Source organism: Corvus cornix, chromosome 1 (genome assembly GCF_000738735.6).
Source record: "Corvus cornix cornix isolate S_Up_H32 chromosome 1, ASM73873v5, whole genome shotgun sequence".
In the NCBI taxonomy this organism is placed as follows: domain Eukaryota; kingdom Metazoa; phylum Chordata; class Aves; order Passeriformes; family Corvidae; genus Corvus; species Corvus cornix.
The window spans coordinates 68323990-68339393 of record NC_046332.1 but is presented as its reverse complement, the minus strand read 5'-3'; the positions used below and the strand labels follow the sequence as shown (position 1 = coordinate 68339393).

At 44.8% G+C, this 15404-nt stretch overlaps 1 protein-coding gene across 1 annotated transcript; it reads right to left on the bottom strand.

Moving 5' to 3' along the window:
- Nucleotides 1-2758: 2758 nt before the first annotated feature.
- Nucleotides 2759-10320, bottom strand: CLN5 (CLN5 intracellular trafficking protein). The gene is made up of 4 exons (XM_039550707.1): nucleotides 10162-10320; nucleotides 7120-7285; nucleotides 5728-5953; nucleotides 2759-3939 (listed from the first exon to the last, which is right to left on the bottom strand). Exons 1-4 carry the CDS (start codon nucleotides 10278-10280, stop codon nucleotides 3428-3430), a joined length of 1023 nt encoding a protein of 340 aa, XP_039406641.1. The 5' UTR covers nucleotides 10281-10320; the 3' UTR covers nucleotides 2759-3427.
- Nucleotides 10321-15404: the final 5084 nt, after the last annotated feature.

Here is a 15404-nt window from a genome sequence, read left to right as displayed (position 1 = left end):
TTTTTAGCAAATTCTGCACATCTTACTTTGCCTTCTACATGTTGAAACAAATGTAAATACATAAAAATCACGGCACAAATAAAAAAGAGTACCAGAGACTCACGAAGTTCACTAGAAGCATGAACATGGGTGTCACAGCTGTACCATTTTTCCCTGAGTTCACCTTTCTTTCCTATTTTCAGAACAAAATTCAGTGTTGGCTTGGTTGTCCAGTTTCGGGTAGGGGTTAACGAGTGCAGTGACATCTTACCTGTGGATCCAAGTGGTTACAAGTTACAATACTGAAGGCAGGAGCTCTCCTAATCCAGAGCATGTGGTGGGTTTGTGAGGGGGAAGGCAGAGACCAGTGATTTTCATTGCATGGCCCTTTGGGAAACAGGAGTAGCACACTCTGTTTGACCTTGATGGATGATGAGCCGGGATCTGCCTTGTGTGAGAACCCTCCTGAGATGAAGTGTGGCTTACAACACCAAGCAGCAGTATTGCACAAGACCACTGTGCAGACTTGGAAATTGTGGTAGTACAGAATGATTGTGTGTTTTTGCCCTCAAGTGCAATGTGCATTAAGAGCAGGGAGTAGAACCAAGCAGTCTCTAAAGTGATGAACAAGTTGTGTATTCAAAGTGTGCAAAGACTGAGTGGCAGTGACACAATGCCAGGCTTATCCTTGAGCCTGGCAGTTTGGACAGTCCCCTGGTTCCTACTGTTGGGCAAGTGCTAGTGCCACCTGGCTGTGAGTGAAATGAGGTGGGATTTTGCTCCCTGTGTGACTTTCAGGAGGAGGCTGTCCTTAAGTGTTTGAGGTGAATAGGTGATTTTCAGTCACAGATCATCAGGTGCACAGAAACTGGGACATCTAACACTTCCTTTTAAAGTTATAAAAGTGTCATTTTTATGGATCTATCCCGGGCTTGTCTACACTTCGCAGAAGTGGCCTATTCATCACCTCTGTTTTTTGGCATCTAACTCTATAGGCGTAACTCAAGGATTGTGGATTCTGCCTACAAGAGAGCACTGCACTCAATTTCAACTAATTCCAGTGCAATGATTCCAGTTTTAACTGCAACAACTGCACCCCTTTCAGGACTGCAGTTTGTACTGGTGGAGTTTATTCCTACCCACCTGTGCATTCAGTCTGAACAATTAACACACAAGCAAAGAAAGTGAGAGCTGTCTCTCCAACTTGTGTGCCCAGAAGGAAAAAGTACTGGCCTCAGAAGAAACTCATGTATGTTACATAAAGGGCAACCCCATCACTGATAACTGGTACGTTCTGAGGACAGTGTTCAAAGTGTGAAACAGACACACTTGGCTGCATGGAGGAATCCCCACATCAGTGGCAGTGTGATGTATGGGCTTGGTTCTGTGATCCTATTTCCCCTTCAGAGCTTTGGACACTGGTTTGTGATGTTGTGGCTTTTTCCTGGGAAGGCAAACGTGGGTTCAACGACATTGAGGGTTTCAAAGTCATACAACATTCATCAGTGAGAATATAACTTCTGTAGACAGACTTGCTGCAGCCCCTTTGACTTCCCTAGAGCCTCCTGGATTACCTTCCTGGTGCTAATGTGTGGTGCTTGGTTGCTGGCTGGGTTGAAACCATGGTAGTATCCTAATCCAAAGCTGAGCTCAGTCACAAGGTGCAACAAGCATATTTCAAACCAGGAGTCCCGTGGAAATGAAATATATATGGACAGATTCATGGTAGATGTTTCAGAGATGTTTATTTCTCCAGCCACATCGCCGGGGCTCAGCTCGGGAACCCCACAGTCATGGGACCCGAGGGTCCTTGGCCACCCCGGGGAACACAAACCAACCAATGGGAAACAAAGGTGACCAGGGGCAGGGAAATCCCGTGTCTCCCCCCCAGGACCCCTCTCCCAGGGCTCCATGGCAGGGGGGAAGGGACCCCAACATCAAGGGCTTGTGACTTTGGGTATAAAGACTCAAGTCCTTCAGTCTGAGGCAAAAGATGAAGTTTCACCTAACAGTGGAAGTAAGTAGCAGCTTGAAGCAGCTTGAACAGAGGTGTGCTCATCCCCTCATTCCTCTCATGCTCATCCTGTTACATGACAATGCAATTCAACTAATTAATTTTAGTGACTTCCTAAATACAATGTTACATTTCTGCCATTCTTATGATTTGAATCCACTCACTGTGTTCTCTCCTCTTTGGCTGCAGCAGGCTATTAGCTTGGCTCAAGCTAAATGAAACTGCAGAGTTGGGTTCCTGTGTTCCTGCTTGGCCACAAGACAGCAGTAACCTCTGCAGGAGCACTATTCAGTCCACAGCTAGTTTAAAAAAAAAAAAAAAAAAAGTGAACAGTGAACACTTGGGAGATGATTACACTGCTGCAGTGTGGTTTTTCTGTGTGCAGGCATCTCAGTGGTTTCCAGAAAGCCAGTGTTCCTCTGGCTTTGGTCCCTTGAGTTTAAAGGGAACTAACTAGTTCCCAAGGTGCCCTACGCTGAGCCTGGAACAGGACTCAAGGACAGCACAGCAGCACTACTGCAAACATCACTGCCAGCAAGAGACTGCAGTCATCTTTTAGAGGCAGCTCTGTGACAAGCACAGATTTTAACTGCAATGTCAACACCCCACAAGCTGTCATTGCTTCTTTCATATTAAGGCGTCTATGCTTTTTGAAAAAATTTAGAAGGAATATGCAGGAGTTCTATGAAACTGACCCAAGTGAAACTTCAAGTAGACTTGAAGATAGGAGACTGGTAGAACACTGCAATTACGAATCAGTCGACATCACAACAGGCAGTTTGGCTTTTATCTGTGCCACAGAATACACATGAAGCTGAAGAAGAGCCATCTGTATTTTGTTTACAGTGCAGGTGAAGGAAGCAAAGTGGTGAAAAGGCACTACCCATACCATCTAGTACATTCACTGCCCCAGAATACCAGACGACAGTTCATAGGTCCCAGTGGTACAAACCAAAGTACTACAGGAACACCAGTGTAAGGCACATGTTGAAGGAACTGGACGCATCAAGACACTCAGGTTGAGTGAGTCCTTGTAAATTGTGTCCCATCTCTGTTGGTGGCCAGGTGCCATCTGCTGCCACATGGCTATGCATGTGGAGAGCACCTGAGCCCAGAGCAGGCAGCTACCTGCCCATTCTCCGTCTGCTGCTGCAGAGCTCAGCCAGAGGAGTCACTGCAGTCTCCCTTCAGGCAGCAGGGGGCCGTGGTTACATGGAAGCTTGCCGGGTCAGAGATACTGAAGCGTTCATTAACGCATTATACAGGTAGTAAGAAAACAAATGCACAGTCTTTCACCTGGTACAGCAAAGCCTTCCCAACACAACTTTTTACAGTCAGCAGTGAAATACAGAACCCTTTAATACATCACAGTAGCAGTCCAAAATCCTTAAGAATATTCAGCCATAAAGGCAAATTTTCTTCTTCAGAAAGCAGTCATACACCAAAGGATGCTTTGCTTCCAACAGGCAAAGGGACCTCTTCATAAATTATTTTGAGATAAGGGGACTTCATAGGTAAAAACCAGTATTCCAAGTTGTAGAACAGGTAAAACTGATGATTCAAGATTACACGATCAATTATTTTGAAAAGATCCACAAAAAACTCTCTGACACTCTGATGAGGCTTAAATGGATTGTAAAAGTCTCTTATAGCTGCTGCCAATGTCTTGTTTCCTTGTGGTCCAAAAATAGATGTTTCATTCCCCAAATAAATAGGTTCTCCACTGAATAAAATGATGCTTGTATAGTTTGTTTGTATCTTCTTAAATACAGCTCCTAAGTCAGCTAGCTTCTGGTAGGTTCTCAGTATAAACTTGGAGCACTCGTAAGAGTCAAACCACACTGTTGAATTTTTGTCAGGACTTGCTTGAACTGTCCAGGTCTCATAGTAAATGCCAGTCTCATTGTCGTATTTTACCCACTGTGCCATTTCATTAAACATGGCTCCTGTAAGAGATGAAAATAAGTATTGCAGAGACAAGGTAACAAATACAGGACTCAAAATATTTTCCATCTATTTCAAGGTTCACATGCCTCCCCTGCAAAAGCTTAGCTACATTACCTCACCATACACAGACACAAGGCTTACGTTGGAAGGACAAGGCATAACGCACTGAATAAACTACATTTACATGCAGGTTATTTAAACTGTGATTCCTTTTTCTGACCCTTTTCCTGCTACTGTGCCAGAATATCCAAACATCAGAGAACCATGACACTTCTCATTTTGCTTTATCCCTGCAGAAAAACAGGGCATGTAGTACAGTCTACAACAGATGTTAGCAAAATGCTCACCAGAGCAACAGGGATTTCTGCACTTCTTCAAGTTTTAACTAAATTCAAAAATTCAGAGCAGAAATTTTCATGTCTCTTCACAAAAGAGACACAGACTGAGACACCCAGCTGATTTAGCATCTCGGAGGCAGCTGACAAAGCTGAATTGAGCCACATTTTGAGTGGGATGCAAGACCAGTAAGATGGGATGCCTTTTGCCTGCTCTCTGAAGCAGCTCGTGATGCTGTTCATCTGTGCTTGCATCCACTCACCCTCTTTCACAATAACTTTGAGATTCCTAGTCAAATTCAGACAACTGAAAACTCTTAGAGGTGCTACTTCCTTAAAAGTTCAATGGAAATGGAATGCAAGAGAGGCAAGGAGGACTGTAACAATGCCTCCACGAGGCACCAGCATAACCTCACCCTTCTTGGGCATCAAATAATCCACACAGAGAGAAAGCATTACAAGTTCCCCAACTGTATGAAAATATTTAATTTGGTATTCATATGAAAGAATCCAGCTGTATCAAGCATCAAATACTTCAGTCATGAACTACAAACTCACAGGAAAGCAGCTCCAGTTTACTTCCTTATTTAAAAAACTGCCTAGAATTTCTTAGCAGCACTGGATAGATTATGTAGAGACTGAGGCCAGCAAAGGGTGGAAGTGGGCACACACAAAGCACCACATCACACGAGCTGTAAGCTGACTCTCCACTGTTTCTTGCACACTACACCAACTTCAGAGAGTAAGTGGTTTTGGTCACACAAAATGTTAAGTCCAAGTCCTCAGTGAACTTTTTTTGTAAGTCATTCAGTCTATTGCTAGAGCCATCAATCAGATTTATTTAAATCACCTTTTCATTTTAGGATTGCAGATCAGTATATACCAGGAAGCTCTTCTGGTGATCACCTATGTATATTGAGGTGTAAGTCCTAGGTTTGTTCTACAACATATGACAGAGACCTATTACTGGGGACATTTTCAGAGTTTTTATGACATATAATGAGGGAGACAGAAATAGAGATTAATATTTTTGTATCTTTAAGACTGTTTCTAAGTATGCCTTATTTGTTTGCTCAGTAATGAACGTTTTCAACAGTTTTTCTATCTCAGCAGTCATCTGCCACTTCACAATGGAAGGTTTTGTTTTGGTGAAGCCATGTAAAGAGTCCATAATGACCCTGTATAAGCTGTTTTGCTATTTTTACACTCAAGACTCAAGTGTTTTTGTACAGCAACACCAAATGACTTTCACTTAACAACTCTCCAGTGTGAGTTGTTCAAAAGGCAGCAGCCTCATGCAACTTTTCTGTATTGAAGAGAGTGTTTGAAATTAGCATCAGTGACTAACACTGCAAATAACCTACAGAACATAAATTAAAAGCTACTGCTTTACAAAAGACAAGGCTGATTCTATATTTTGTATTACCATTATCCAAAGCATCTAAAATCTACCTGATATTGTGGTCACAAGAATTAAAGTTCCATTTGCCTTCCAGTGTGCATCATCGATTCCTTCATAAAAGCAGGCAGCTCCCTGGTTACACCAGAACGGTGCCTCCATGTCAGGCCGCAGATGTGGAAATGTGCAGTTCCCAAGTTGGAAGAGCTCATACCACTCCATTGTGTAGTTTTTGCCTGTTAGAGAGCTCTTGAAACCAACAGCATCATGCATAATTTTCTGGAAAAGAAAAAAAAAAAAAAAGACAACCAAACCACTAAAACTTTGATTTCATAGCAACTTCAGCTTGACCTGTACAGAAGGTAAGATGCTCAGGAGCTGTTCTGTAACAGGGTGAGAAGAGGGGAGGGAGTTCCTGTAACATCTTGGATTCAGTAACACTGAAGCACAACACACTAGATTGCATGACACACATACTTTTATCAGAGCATCATGCTGTCTCAGTGGTTGCCTATCCATCCATTGTAAATTCTGTCACTTGGAGGCAGATACTCAGTGGGAGCTCATCATCAAGACTCAGGCTGACTTTTGAATCCTTAACCTCATGGGGGTATCAGAAAAATAAAGAGCAGAACCAAGTTACCAAAACCGGATCTCGCTAATGAATGCTATAAAACTAATGAGATAAATACTTCATTTAAAAGCTGTATAGCAAAAACATAAATCCAAACTTAGTTAACAACTGAAATAACAATATTTGAATCTATTTCCATTTTTGACTCTTTGCTTGGTTTTGATTGACTAACATTTCTTTATCGAATAGGAATCATGCTTTGAAGATTAATTTTGCTACTGCTATAACTATAAATATTACTAAAGCCAAAACTCTCTCATATTTGCATGACTCCATGAAGGGACACTTCAAGTCCACAGCGATCATAACACTCAAGAAAGAACTGTAAAAGCTACCAACTCCTCATGATCCACCGTTCTGACCAGATGGCTGTCCACTCCTGACAGAGACCAATGTCCAAGCAAATATAGGAGTTTTTAACAACAGAAAAGTTAATACACTAAGCAGCTATTTTATCTGATATAAGGGGACAAATAAAAGTATTTTCTTGATGTGGTGATAGCACAGAAGAAAAGACACCCAAGCCATAATGGTGTGCGTATACAAAACACTCATTATGCAGCTACGTGGGGGAACATGTTCAAACCCACCAACAGTGCTGTTCATGCTCTTGTCTTCAGCTGAGCTAAATCCTGTAAATTTTGTCTGAAACGCAATGCTCTTTGAGTAACTTTCCTACAGATAGCCTAGCTTGTGTGCTCTAATATTCTTCCATACAAGGATATCCCAACCTTACAGCTCCTGTTCTTGACACCTGCTGTTGAATTCAGCTGAATTTGTCACTATAACTTTGTTAAAAAGGTCACCTTACCAAATGTCCTAGTAGGTCCCCATACTTGAATTCCCATACTGGAGCCTGTAATCGATACACTTCAATGACATCCTCTTCTTTCATCACCGGAATGGCAGAGCCAGTGGGACAGAAGGTGTAACGAGCTTGGCAGTAAGGATCAGTTTTTGGACGGTAATCAAAGCGCCTGTGTTGAGGAAGAGAAGCACACAGAATGACAAGCACAGCTCTACAGCTGGATTAAGTGTCCTGGCTTCCTGAGGGGGACAGCTTAAGTGTCCAGCACCCCCAGAGACAGATTCTGTGACCCAGACACTGCAACACTTGGAGTACACAAATTCATAAACCTGCTGGGGTGCACATCTGCAGAAACAGGACTTCGGGACTTAAGGGTCACAAATTCAAATGTTGTACTGATAGCGAAGGAGTGGAAATAATGTGGATTACAAAGGATGACATACTCACAAAATCAGACACACAATGCTGGGGAAAGGATAGGTTGAGATCTGCCTCAAAAACATTCTCCTGGCAATTTATTTACACGGGAATTGACCAATTTGTTCTTGCTACTCTATAGTAAGAGGTTCTCAGATGAAGCTGTTTTGACTCTACGGTATTTTCAAGATCAGAAAAAAATGTGATCCCTCTATGCTAATTTAGATAAAGAGGTCTAAGAATGTACCTGGGATCATTGTTTCCATTTCATTCATGTTAAACCTCAAAAACTGAAGACCCAATCCACTTACTTATCACACTATATATAAACAGCAACTGAAACTTTTTGACAAGTCTATGGGGTTTGTGTGGCCAGGTTTTGGTAGCAGGGTGGCTACAGGGGTGGCTTCTGTGAGAAGCTGCCAGAAGCTTCCCCCATGTCAGGCAGAGCAAATGCCAGCCAGCTCCAGGATGGACCCTGTACTGGGCAGGGCTGAGACAATCAGAAATGATAGCAACACCTTTGTGATAACACATTTAAGAAGTAAAAAAATGTTATTGCACAGATGTAATTGTGGCCAGAGAAGAGCAGGGTTAGAACATGTGAGAGGAACAGCCCTGCAGACACCAAGGTCAGTGGAGGAGGGACAGGAGCTGCTCCAGATGCTGGAGCTCAGATTCCCCTATAGCCTGTGGAACAAACCCACACTGGAGCAGGTGGATGCCTTAAAGAATGGTTTGGACCCATGCAGCAGGCTGCAGACCTATGGAGAGAGGAGCCCAAGCTGGAGCAGGTTTCCTGGTAGGACTTGTGACCCCCTGGAGGACCCATGTTGGAGCAGGCTGTTCCCGAAGGACTGCATGGAAGAGTGACCCATGTTGGAGCAGTTCATGAAAAACTGTTGCCTGTGTGATGGATTCACATTGGAGGAGTCCATGGAAGACTGTCTGTTGTAGAAAGGACCCCACACTGGAGTAGGGGAAGGACTTGTCTCCCTGAGCAGTGCTAGGAACATCATCTGATGAAATGACCGTGACCCCCATTCCCCATCTCCCTGTACCACTAGGGGCAGGAGGTAGAACCTGGGAAGGACAGAGGGATGGGACGAAGGTGTTTGTAAGATTTATTCTGCTTCTTATTATCCTGCTCTGATTTTGTTAGTAATAAATTCAGTTAATATCCCGAAGTTGAGTCTGTTTTGCCTGTAACAGTATTTGATTAGTGACCTCTCCTTGTCCTTATCTCAACTCATGAACCTTTTGCTGTATTTTCTTTCCCCCGTCCACTTGTGGAGGGGAGTGATGAAGTGGCTTTGGTGGGCCCTTGGCATGCAGCCAGAGTCAACACACTACAACAAGTCTTCCTTTTCCGAGTTCCTTTAGAGTCACTCACTGTATTTCACTTAAAACAACGTCCCTATATGCCTGTTACCAAGACAAATTGGCGTGCACAGCTTGTCCAGATCTTGTCTGGTTAGCCGGAGAGTCTAACACACTCAGCTGCCCAGGGCTACTGACACAAATACCCAAACTATGAGATGACTCAAGGACACAGGACTTCCTGAGCAATATTAAAGGCAGCAGCTCAGCTGAGGCATTGTTAATTTTGCCTGTGGACTTCTTCTCCAAGCTTGCTGGGAACTCCAGCATGTTTGCCTTTATTTTGTCCATGGGGGAGAGAAAAAAAAAAAGGAAAAACAATCCCCAAACCCTAATGAGTATGTCTGAAAAAAGAACACACAGAAAACAAAGAGGCCAACCACACATTCAAGTCCTGTTTCTGAATTGCACACTCCCCCTTGCATGGCACCTTGCATGTGACAAGAAGGTAACAAGCATGTTAAGCAGCACTGAAACCCCACATTTCTCAGCATCTCACACCAACAGGCTTGTACTCCAATCTGAGCATCCCAAGACCCAGTCTTGTAACTACTGAACTTGCTGGAAAATCCCAACAACTCATGACTGCAAGATCAGCTCCTTCAGGCATCACCTGACACAAATTTAACAGCTGGGAATTACACAACAGGCTCTCAAAATTTCAGGTATGCATTATTAAGTTACAGTTAAACATTGATAACTACTCCCTTTACAAACAGCAAACCCGCACAAAATACACAATCGAGTGTAGCCCTTCTTCTGTAGGGGGTCATTTCCTCGGCACAGCCAAAGCTGTCGCTATTTTCACGCCACAACGTGCAGTCTCACGCTGTCCCCAACACCACCAGGGCTTCTGGAGCTCAGACAGCTCTGGAGCAGCGAACGGGATTTAGTACCGTTTCATTCGTCACGAAGTATGACGTTAAGGTAAATTTTAAAAATCAAACAAACCGTACCCTGATTTCCTCATCACCACCTTTTCTGTGAGCATTAAGGAGCGTGTTTAAAGGCGGGCAGTCATTCCCGGGGCACCAAGCCCTCCCGCTCCTGAGAGACCAAACGCAGCTCTCAGGCTGGGATGGCACTACGGCTCCCTTGGGCGAGCCAAACACGCCACATACCTTGTAAATGATCAACACCCCGCGACCAGAAAGGGGAAGCTTTTCACGGCCTTTCTAGTCAAACACCCAGAGAAGCAGCAGAAGCGCGGCGCTGGCGGGCCCGCGGAGGCCCTCCCGCGGCACTCACCTGTAGGGCACCGGCCACCGCCGCCGCGGGGAGCGGAGCCCCCCCGAGACACGCGGCCCCCACGGCGCCAGGAGCAGCAGCAGCAGCGGCAGCAGCCGGGAGCAGCGAGCGGCGCCCATGGCGGAGCCGGGCCCGCAGCTGCGGGGGAAGCGGCGGAGCCGGAGGAGGGCGGGCGGGAAGGGGCCGCCCCCGCGCCCGCCCACGGGGCTGGGGAGGCCGGCGGTGCCCGCCGAGCCCGGGCTGCAGGCAGGGCCTGAGCGAGCGGGGGTACTTTTCCTCCTGCCGGGGGAAGCCAGCCGTGTGCCAAATCGTCCCTGAGAAACGTCACCCGGCTGAACTGCGACTGTGTTTTCTGGAGAGCCAAGCAACTCCGCGTTGTTATCGTTTAGCTGGAGCACGGGTTGTCCGTCGTTTCACGCATTGCTCTGGAGACGCGTTAAGGCTGGTGAAGGGTCTGAAGTCCTCTGAGGAGCAGCTGAGGGAACTGGGGGTGTTTAGCCTAGAAAAAAGGAGGCTCTTGGGGAACCTCATGACTTTCTACATCTCCCTGAAAGGAAGTTGTAGCCAGGTCGGGGTGGGCCTCTTGTCCCAGATAACCAGTGACAGGACGAGAGGACATAGTTTTAAGCGGCACCAGGGGAGATTTAGGTTGAACGTTAGGAAGAATTTCTTCACAGAAATGGTGATTAGATACTGGAACGGACTGCCCAGGGAGGTGGTGGAGTCATTGTCCCTGGAGGTATTTAAGGAGAAACTGGAAGCGGCACTAAAGAGGAACTTAGTGCCATGGTCTAGTTGACGCAGGGGTGTTTGGTTACAGGTTGGACTCAGCGATCTCAGAGGTCTTTCCCAACCTAATCGATTCTGTGATTCTGTAAAAGACACATCCCATGCCCATCCTCACACCCAGAACCTACTGAGAGGGGTGGCCTCTGGATCTGGCCCCAGGATGATGATGTGAGGCCTCACTCAATGGCAGAGGGGCTTTTGCTGTGATAAACCCTGTAACCTTAAGTCTCTTCAGGCTACCCAGAAGTCTTGCCTGAAACTTTTCAGGGCTTCAGGCGAAGTTTGTATATCCACTACCCAGAACACTTTTTCAAATCATAACACTTTACATTACAGGAATCATATAGCAGTTTATTCTCTCATCTTTATTATAATGGTGAGAACTATCTCACAGATGAACTAAGAGAAATTGTGAAGACAGGTTTGCCAGCAGCATCCCTGCAGAAAACACAGCTTTTTCCAGCTCTGTAGAGTTCAAAACTGGCTATGCTGGCATCAGAGTCCAGGCGGCTAAGTTTAATAGTTGGCATCCACAGTGAAAACACTGGTCTGTGCTATTCACTGGGTAAATAATAACTGTGCTGTGGACTTTTGACTATTGGGAGCCAGAAAAATATCCCTGCTCATTGCATATGAGCCCCTAAAGAACAATCAGTTCTTTAGTCAGCACTATGCTAGGCCATACTGTCAAACAAAATTCCAGGTGGAAAACCCTGCATCCTTCATAAAAATGCAGGATAGGCTGCTATCAATGTCAGTAATGCTTGGGGTACTAAAGGTGTTCAGAAAACCTTAAAACCTTTAATTTCAGCAGCATTTCTGTATCTCACTTCCCTGCTGTCTGATTCTATAGTGCTTATCTTTAAAATCCATGCCGTTCAGCACTATACATTAATTTAATGCATGCTTACATAACCTATACATACTTAAATTGACATATCTCATTTTTATCTCATGCATGTAAATTGTGTCTGATTTATAAAATCTCTGGTTTTATTTGTTAGAAAATAAAGTGTGCCAGTAATCATGTGTGTTTCATAGCTTGAGTGTAGTACAATATACCAGCTCTTTGATCTGTTCAAAAAGATATGTGTTTGTTTTGAATATAGCCATAATTCCTAGTGCTAGAGATTTGGATATGTAACTCTGGAAGCACTTTATGAAATGAAGGAAGGCTAACTTATCCCTTCTTTGAAACCAGAATGCAAGGAAGTGAAATGGCATGATGAAGGTGCCATAACTGCTCACTAGCCAAACTAGAAATGCAGTATGAACAGGTTCTTAGTCCTGGCTCACCACATGTTTGCAGTGTGGATTATAAATCTCCACTATGTGGATGCTGAAGGTGTTGATTTTTTTTTTTTTTAATTTTAATAGCATTTTTATATCTCACTTCATTACATCCCTCAGGAAGCTCTTGCAGCAAGGTACTCTGGTTGTTTGTTTTTTTTTTTCTCATGCAACCTAAGTTATGTTCTGAACATAGAAAATAAACCGCTAATACATTTATGAATAAATATACTTGACCTAAAAAGCTCACGTCAGCAGTTTGAGTGAGCCACTGTCTAGTTTATGATGCAGAAACATGTCAGATTCCCCATTATAAACCCACAGAGCTGATCTGAATCTTTGTCCAGTAACAGGCTTTGAGGAAATACCGAGACTGACTACAAAGATCGAATTCTAGAGTTGACAGGATTCCTAAGTTTTTCTCATTTCCCAGAGTATTTTCTTTTTTGATTAGTGAAAACTGAACATTTTCCTGAAACAACAAAGACTCTTGGTGATTTCCCATTATAAATTGGTACCTTCTCCATCTTTACCCTTGACATGAACAGGATGGAAGGAACTGAGAGAAAAGGAAAAACAAATCCTGTTGCTTCAGTCAGAAGCTGTGGTTTTGAACAGAGAGTTTGGCTTTGAACATGCACTTGAGTCATCACACTGTAAGTCCCAGCAAAGAGGCTATTTCACCTGAAGTAACAGCCCCATGCTCACAAAAACAGGCTGCTCTGGATGTTGCTTACACCACAGCTGCACATCTCCCAGCCTGTGCATACACTGGCAATATGCCATTCAGTAGGAAAGTCACAGTCATATATATGGATCACAGCAGATAAAACTACACCTCTGGCAGCTTTACTGATCACATGGGGTTTTTTTCCCACTCACACTGGCATATGTTAGCTACTGAGTCAGCTGGATGCATACTGAGAAATACATTACCTGAAGTCAGACTGAAGCTGCTCTGAAAGACGAGAGTTCATCAGTCAGAGGCACAATCTCTGCCTTTGAGGGGGTAAGAAAGGAATCTTGAGAAAAGGAGCCAGAAACAGGGCTCCTGTGCACCTACACTCTGCTACATAGCCTGGGATGCCACCTGAACTGTGAGCTGGGCTGGGAGAAAGCCATGTCTAAGAGTTCCACTCAGGAGCTCCTTGACCCTGACAGCTAGGATGAGGGCTATGCTTGGGACAGATGTGCAGTTCAGTAAACGTTTGGGATTGCAGGGCAGCTCCTCCTTTGTCTGCCAGCTTAGGAGGCAAGTGATGGAAATTATTTCTTTCCAAGTTGGAATTGGAAGGGGGGGCGCTGCTGAAGCCTGAGAGATAGGATGAGGGTTAGGATAAGGATGCAGAGGAAGTTCATCACGAGTTTTAAACTGAGATGAACTCTCTGGGATTTGCTGCAGGGTAGGGATAAGTGAATTGATAAGTCAACTGGATGCCTGTGAAATACAAAGAGCTATCCAAGTCCAATTTAGGCTAACAGCTGTTGTCAGGCAACTGAGGCGCTTCAAAGCAGGATTTCCACTATAGAAAACATTTTTCTCAAATCATGGGCAGTAGGAAAAAGGCTGGGGTCTAGGACAGAGCTGTAATTCAACCCCTTGAAGTCTGAAGGGGACAGTACCTGCTCTCTTCCCTTCAGGATGTGCAGCTGGTTGCTGATAAAAACCGTTGTGAGCAAAGTCAGAAACTGCTTCTGCTCTGCTGAAACACCTCAGAAGGGGCTCCCTGCTCCTTTCCTGGGGAGCTGCTTTTAAGCCAAGGCTTCTGCCTCCCACCTGAGGTACACTGCAGCCACACCTGAACCCAGCTGTGTACCTTACTGATGCAGACCCAGTCCATGCATCGGTCATCCCAGCGTAACCCTGGCTCTGCCTCATCACTATGGATTTATCTAGTGATCAGACTCTTGGTGGAACCCCACTGCTATTCAGTTTCTGAATGGGAACATGTGGCTGTTGTCGAGGCAGACATAAAAGCCACACTAGTCGTAATCCATAGTCGAGAAAGGTAGAAAGATTTTTTATTTTCTCTACTGCTATTCTTATACCTCTTCACAATGGCTGTGGCCTAATTTAAGACTGGCTGCTTAGCAAACAATGACAAAGCTGTCTAACCAACAATGACCATTCAGGCAGTAAACAATCAGCTATACAAGCGAAAGTATAGTTGCTACATATTATTCAAAAGTTCTTCCTTGTACACTCTCAATGTCCCATAACAAGAACATCCTCCCCTCCAGAACATCTTCTCTAATTAATTATCTTCTTGGCCTTCTCTCTGGATTTTACTAAAGCTGCAGAATTTCACTGTAATATTCTCACGGGTAAATTCTAACTGGTTTCAGGTCTGATTCTGGGAGATTGACAGTCCAGCTGTCAATCTCCTCAGGAACAAACATGTAGTAGTGGCTGGATCCAGCAGCACCCCAGATACAGCAGGGCAGAGCCAAGGCCAGGATTACACTACTTGTGCCAAGGTCAATTCACAGGTTGTGCAGGAAGAGCGACCCATACCTCAGGACAACAGGAAACACGACACACCTACAGCACAGCTCAGGTAATGTCTGGATGTCCAGGCCTAAGTGCCCATGGATTTGTGGCCAGAGGGTGTGTGGGTTGAGGTTATGGCTGGCCAGGGTAATTATAGGGCTACTAGTGCACTGAGGGCCTCGACCACAGCTTCTTCTCTCATCAAGGTGTGTCTGCTCACCTTGCAAACATCTGGCTTCAGAGCTGTACTCCTTGTGAAATGCTCTTGCTTTTGTGGGCCCAGCATGGAGAAGACTCCTCTCAGGGCTACTTCAGGGTGACAGAAAGCTAGGGCAAGGACATGTCACGAGCTGGGATGAAAACATGGACTTAAGACACAGAGGGCCATGACAAGGTCGCACAGTCAAGGCAGGGACATGGCACAAGCAAGTTGGAGCTTGGAACAAGCAAGTTAGATCATGGAACAGAGCTGGCACAGAGATGTGACATAGACAACCTGAAGTGGGATGGGAATATCATATCCCAATCAAGTCTAGGGTCCATCCAGGAGAAAGGACCACCTATAATGTGAATCTGAGGTCCAACTAAGAGACAGGGCCAGAAACAAGACTGGAGATGAGGTTACTGACAATTCAGGTCCAGGATCTATCCAGAAAGACTAGCCAGTAAGTCA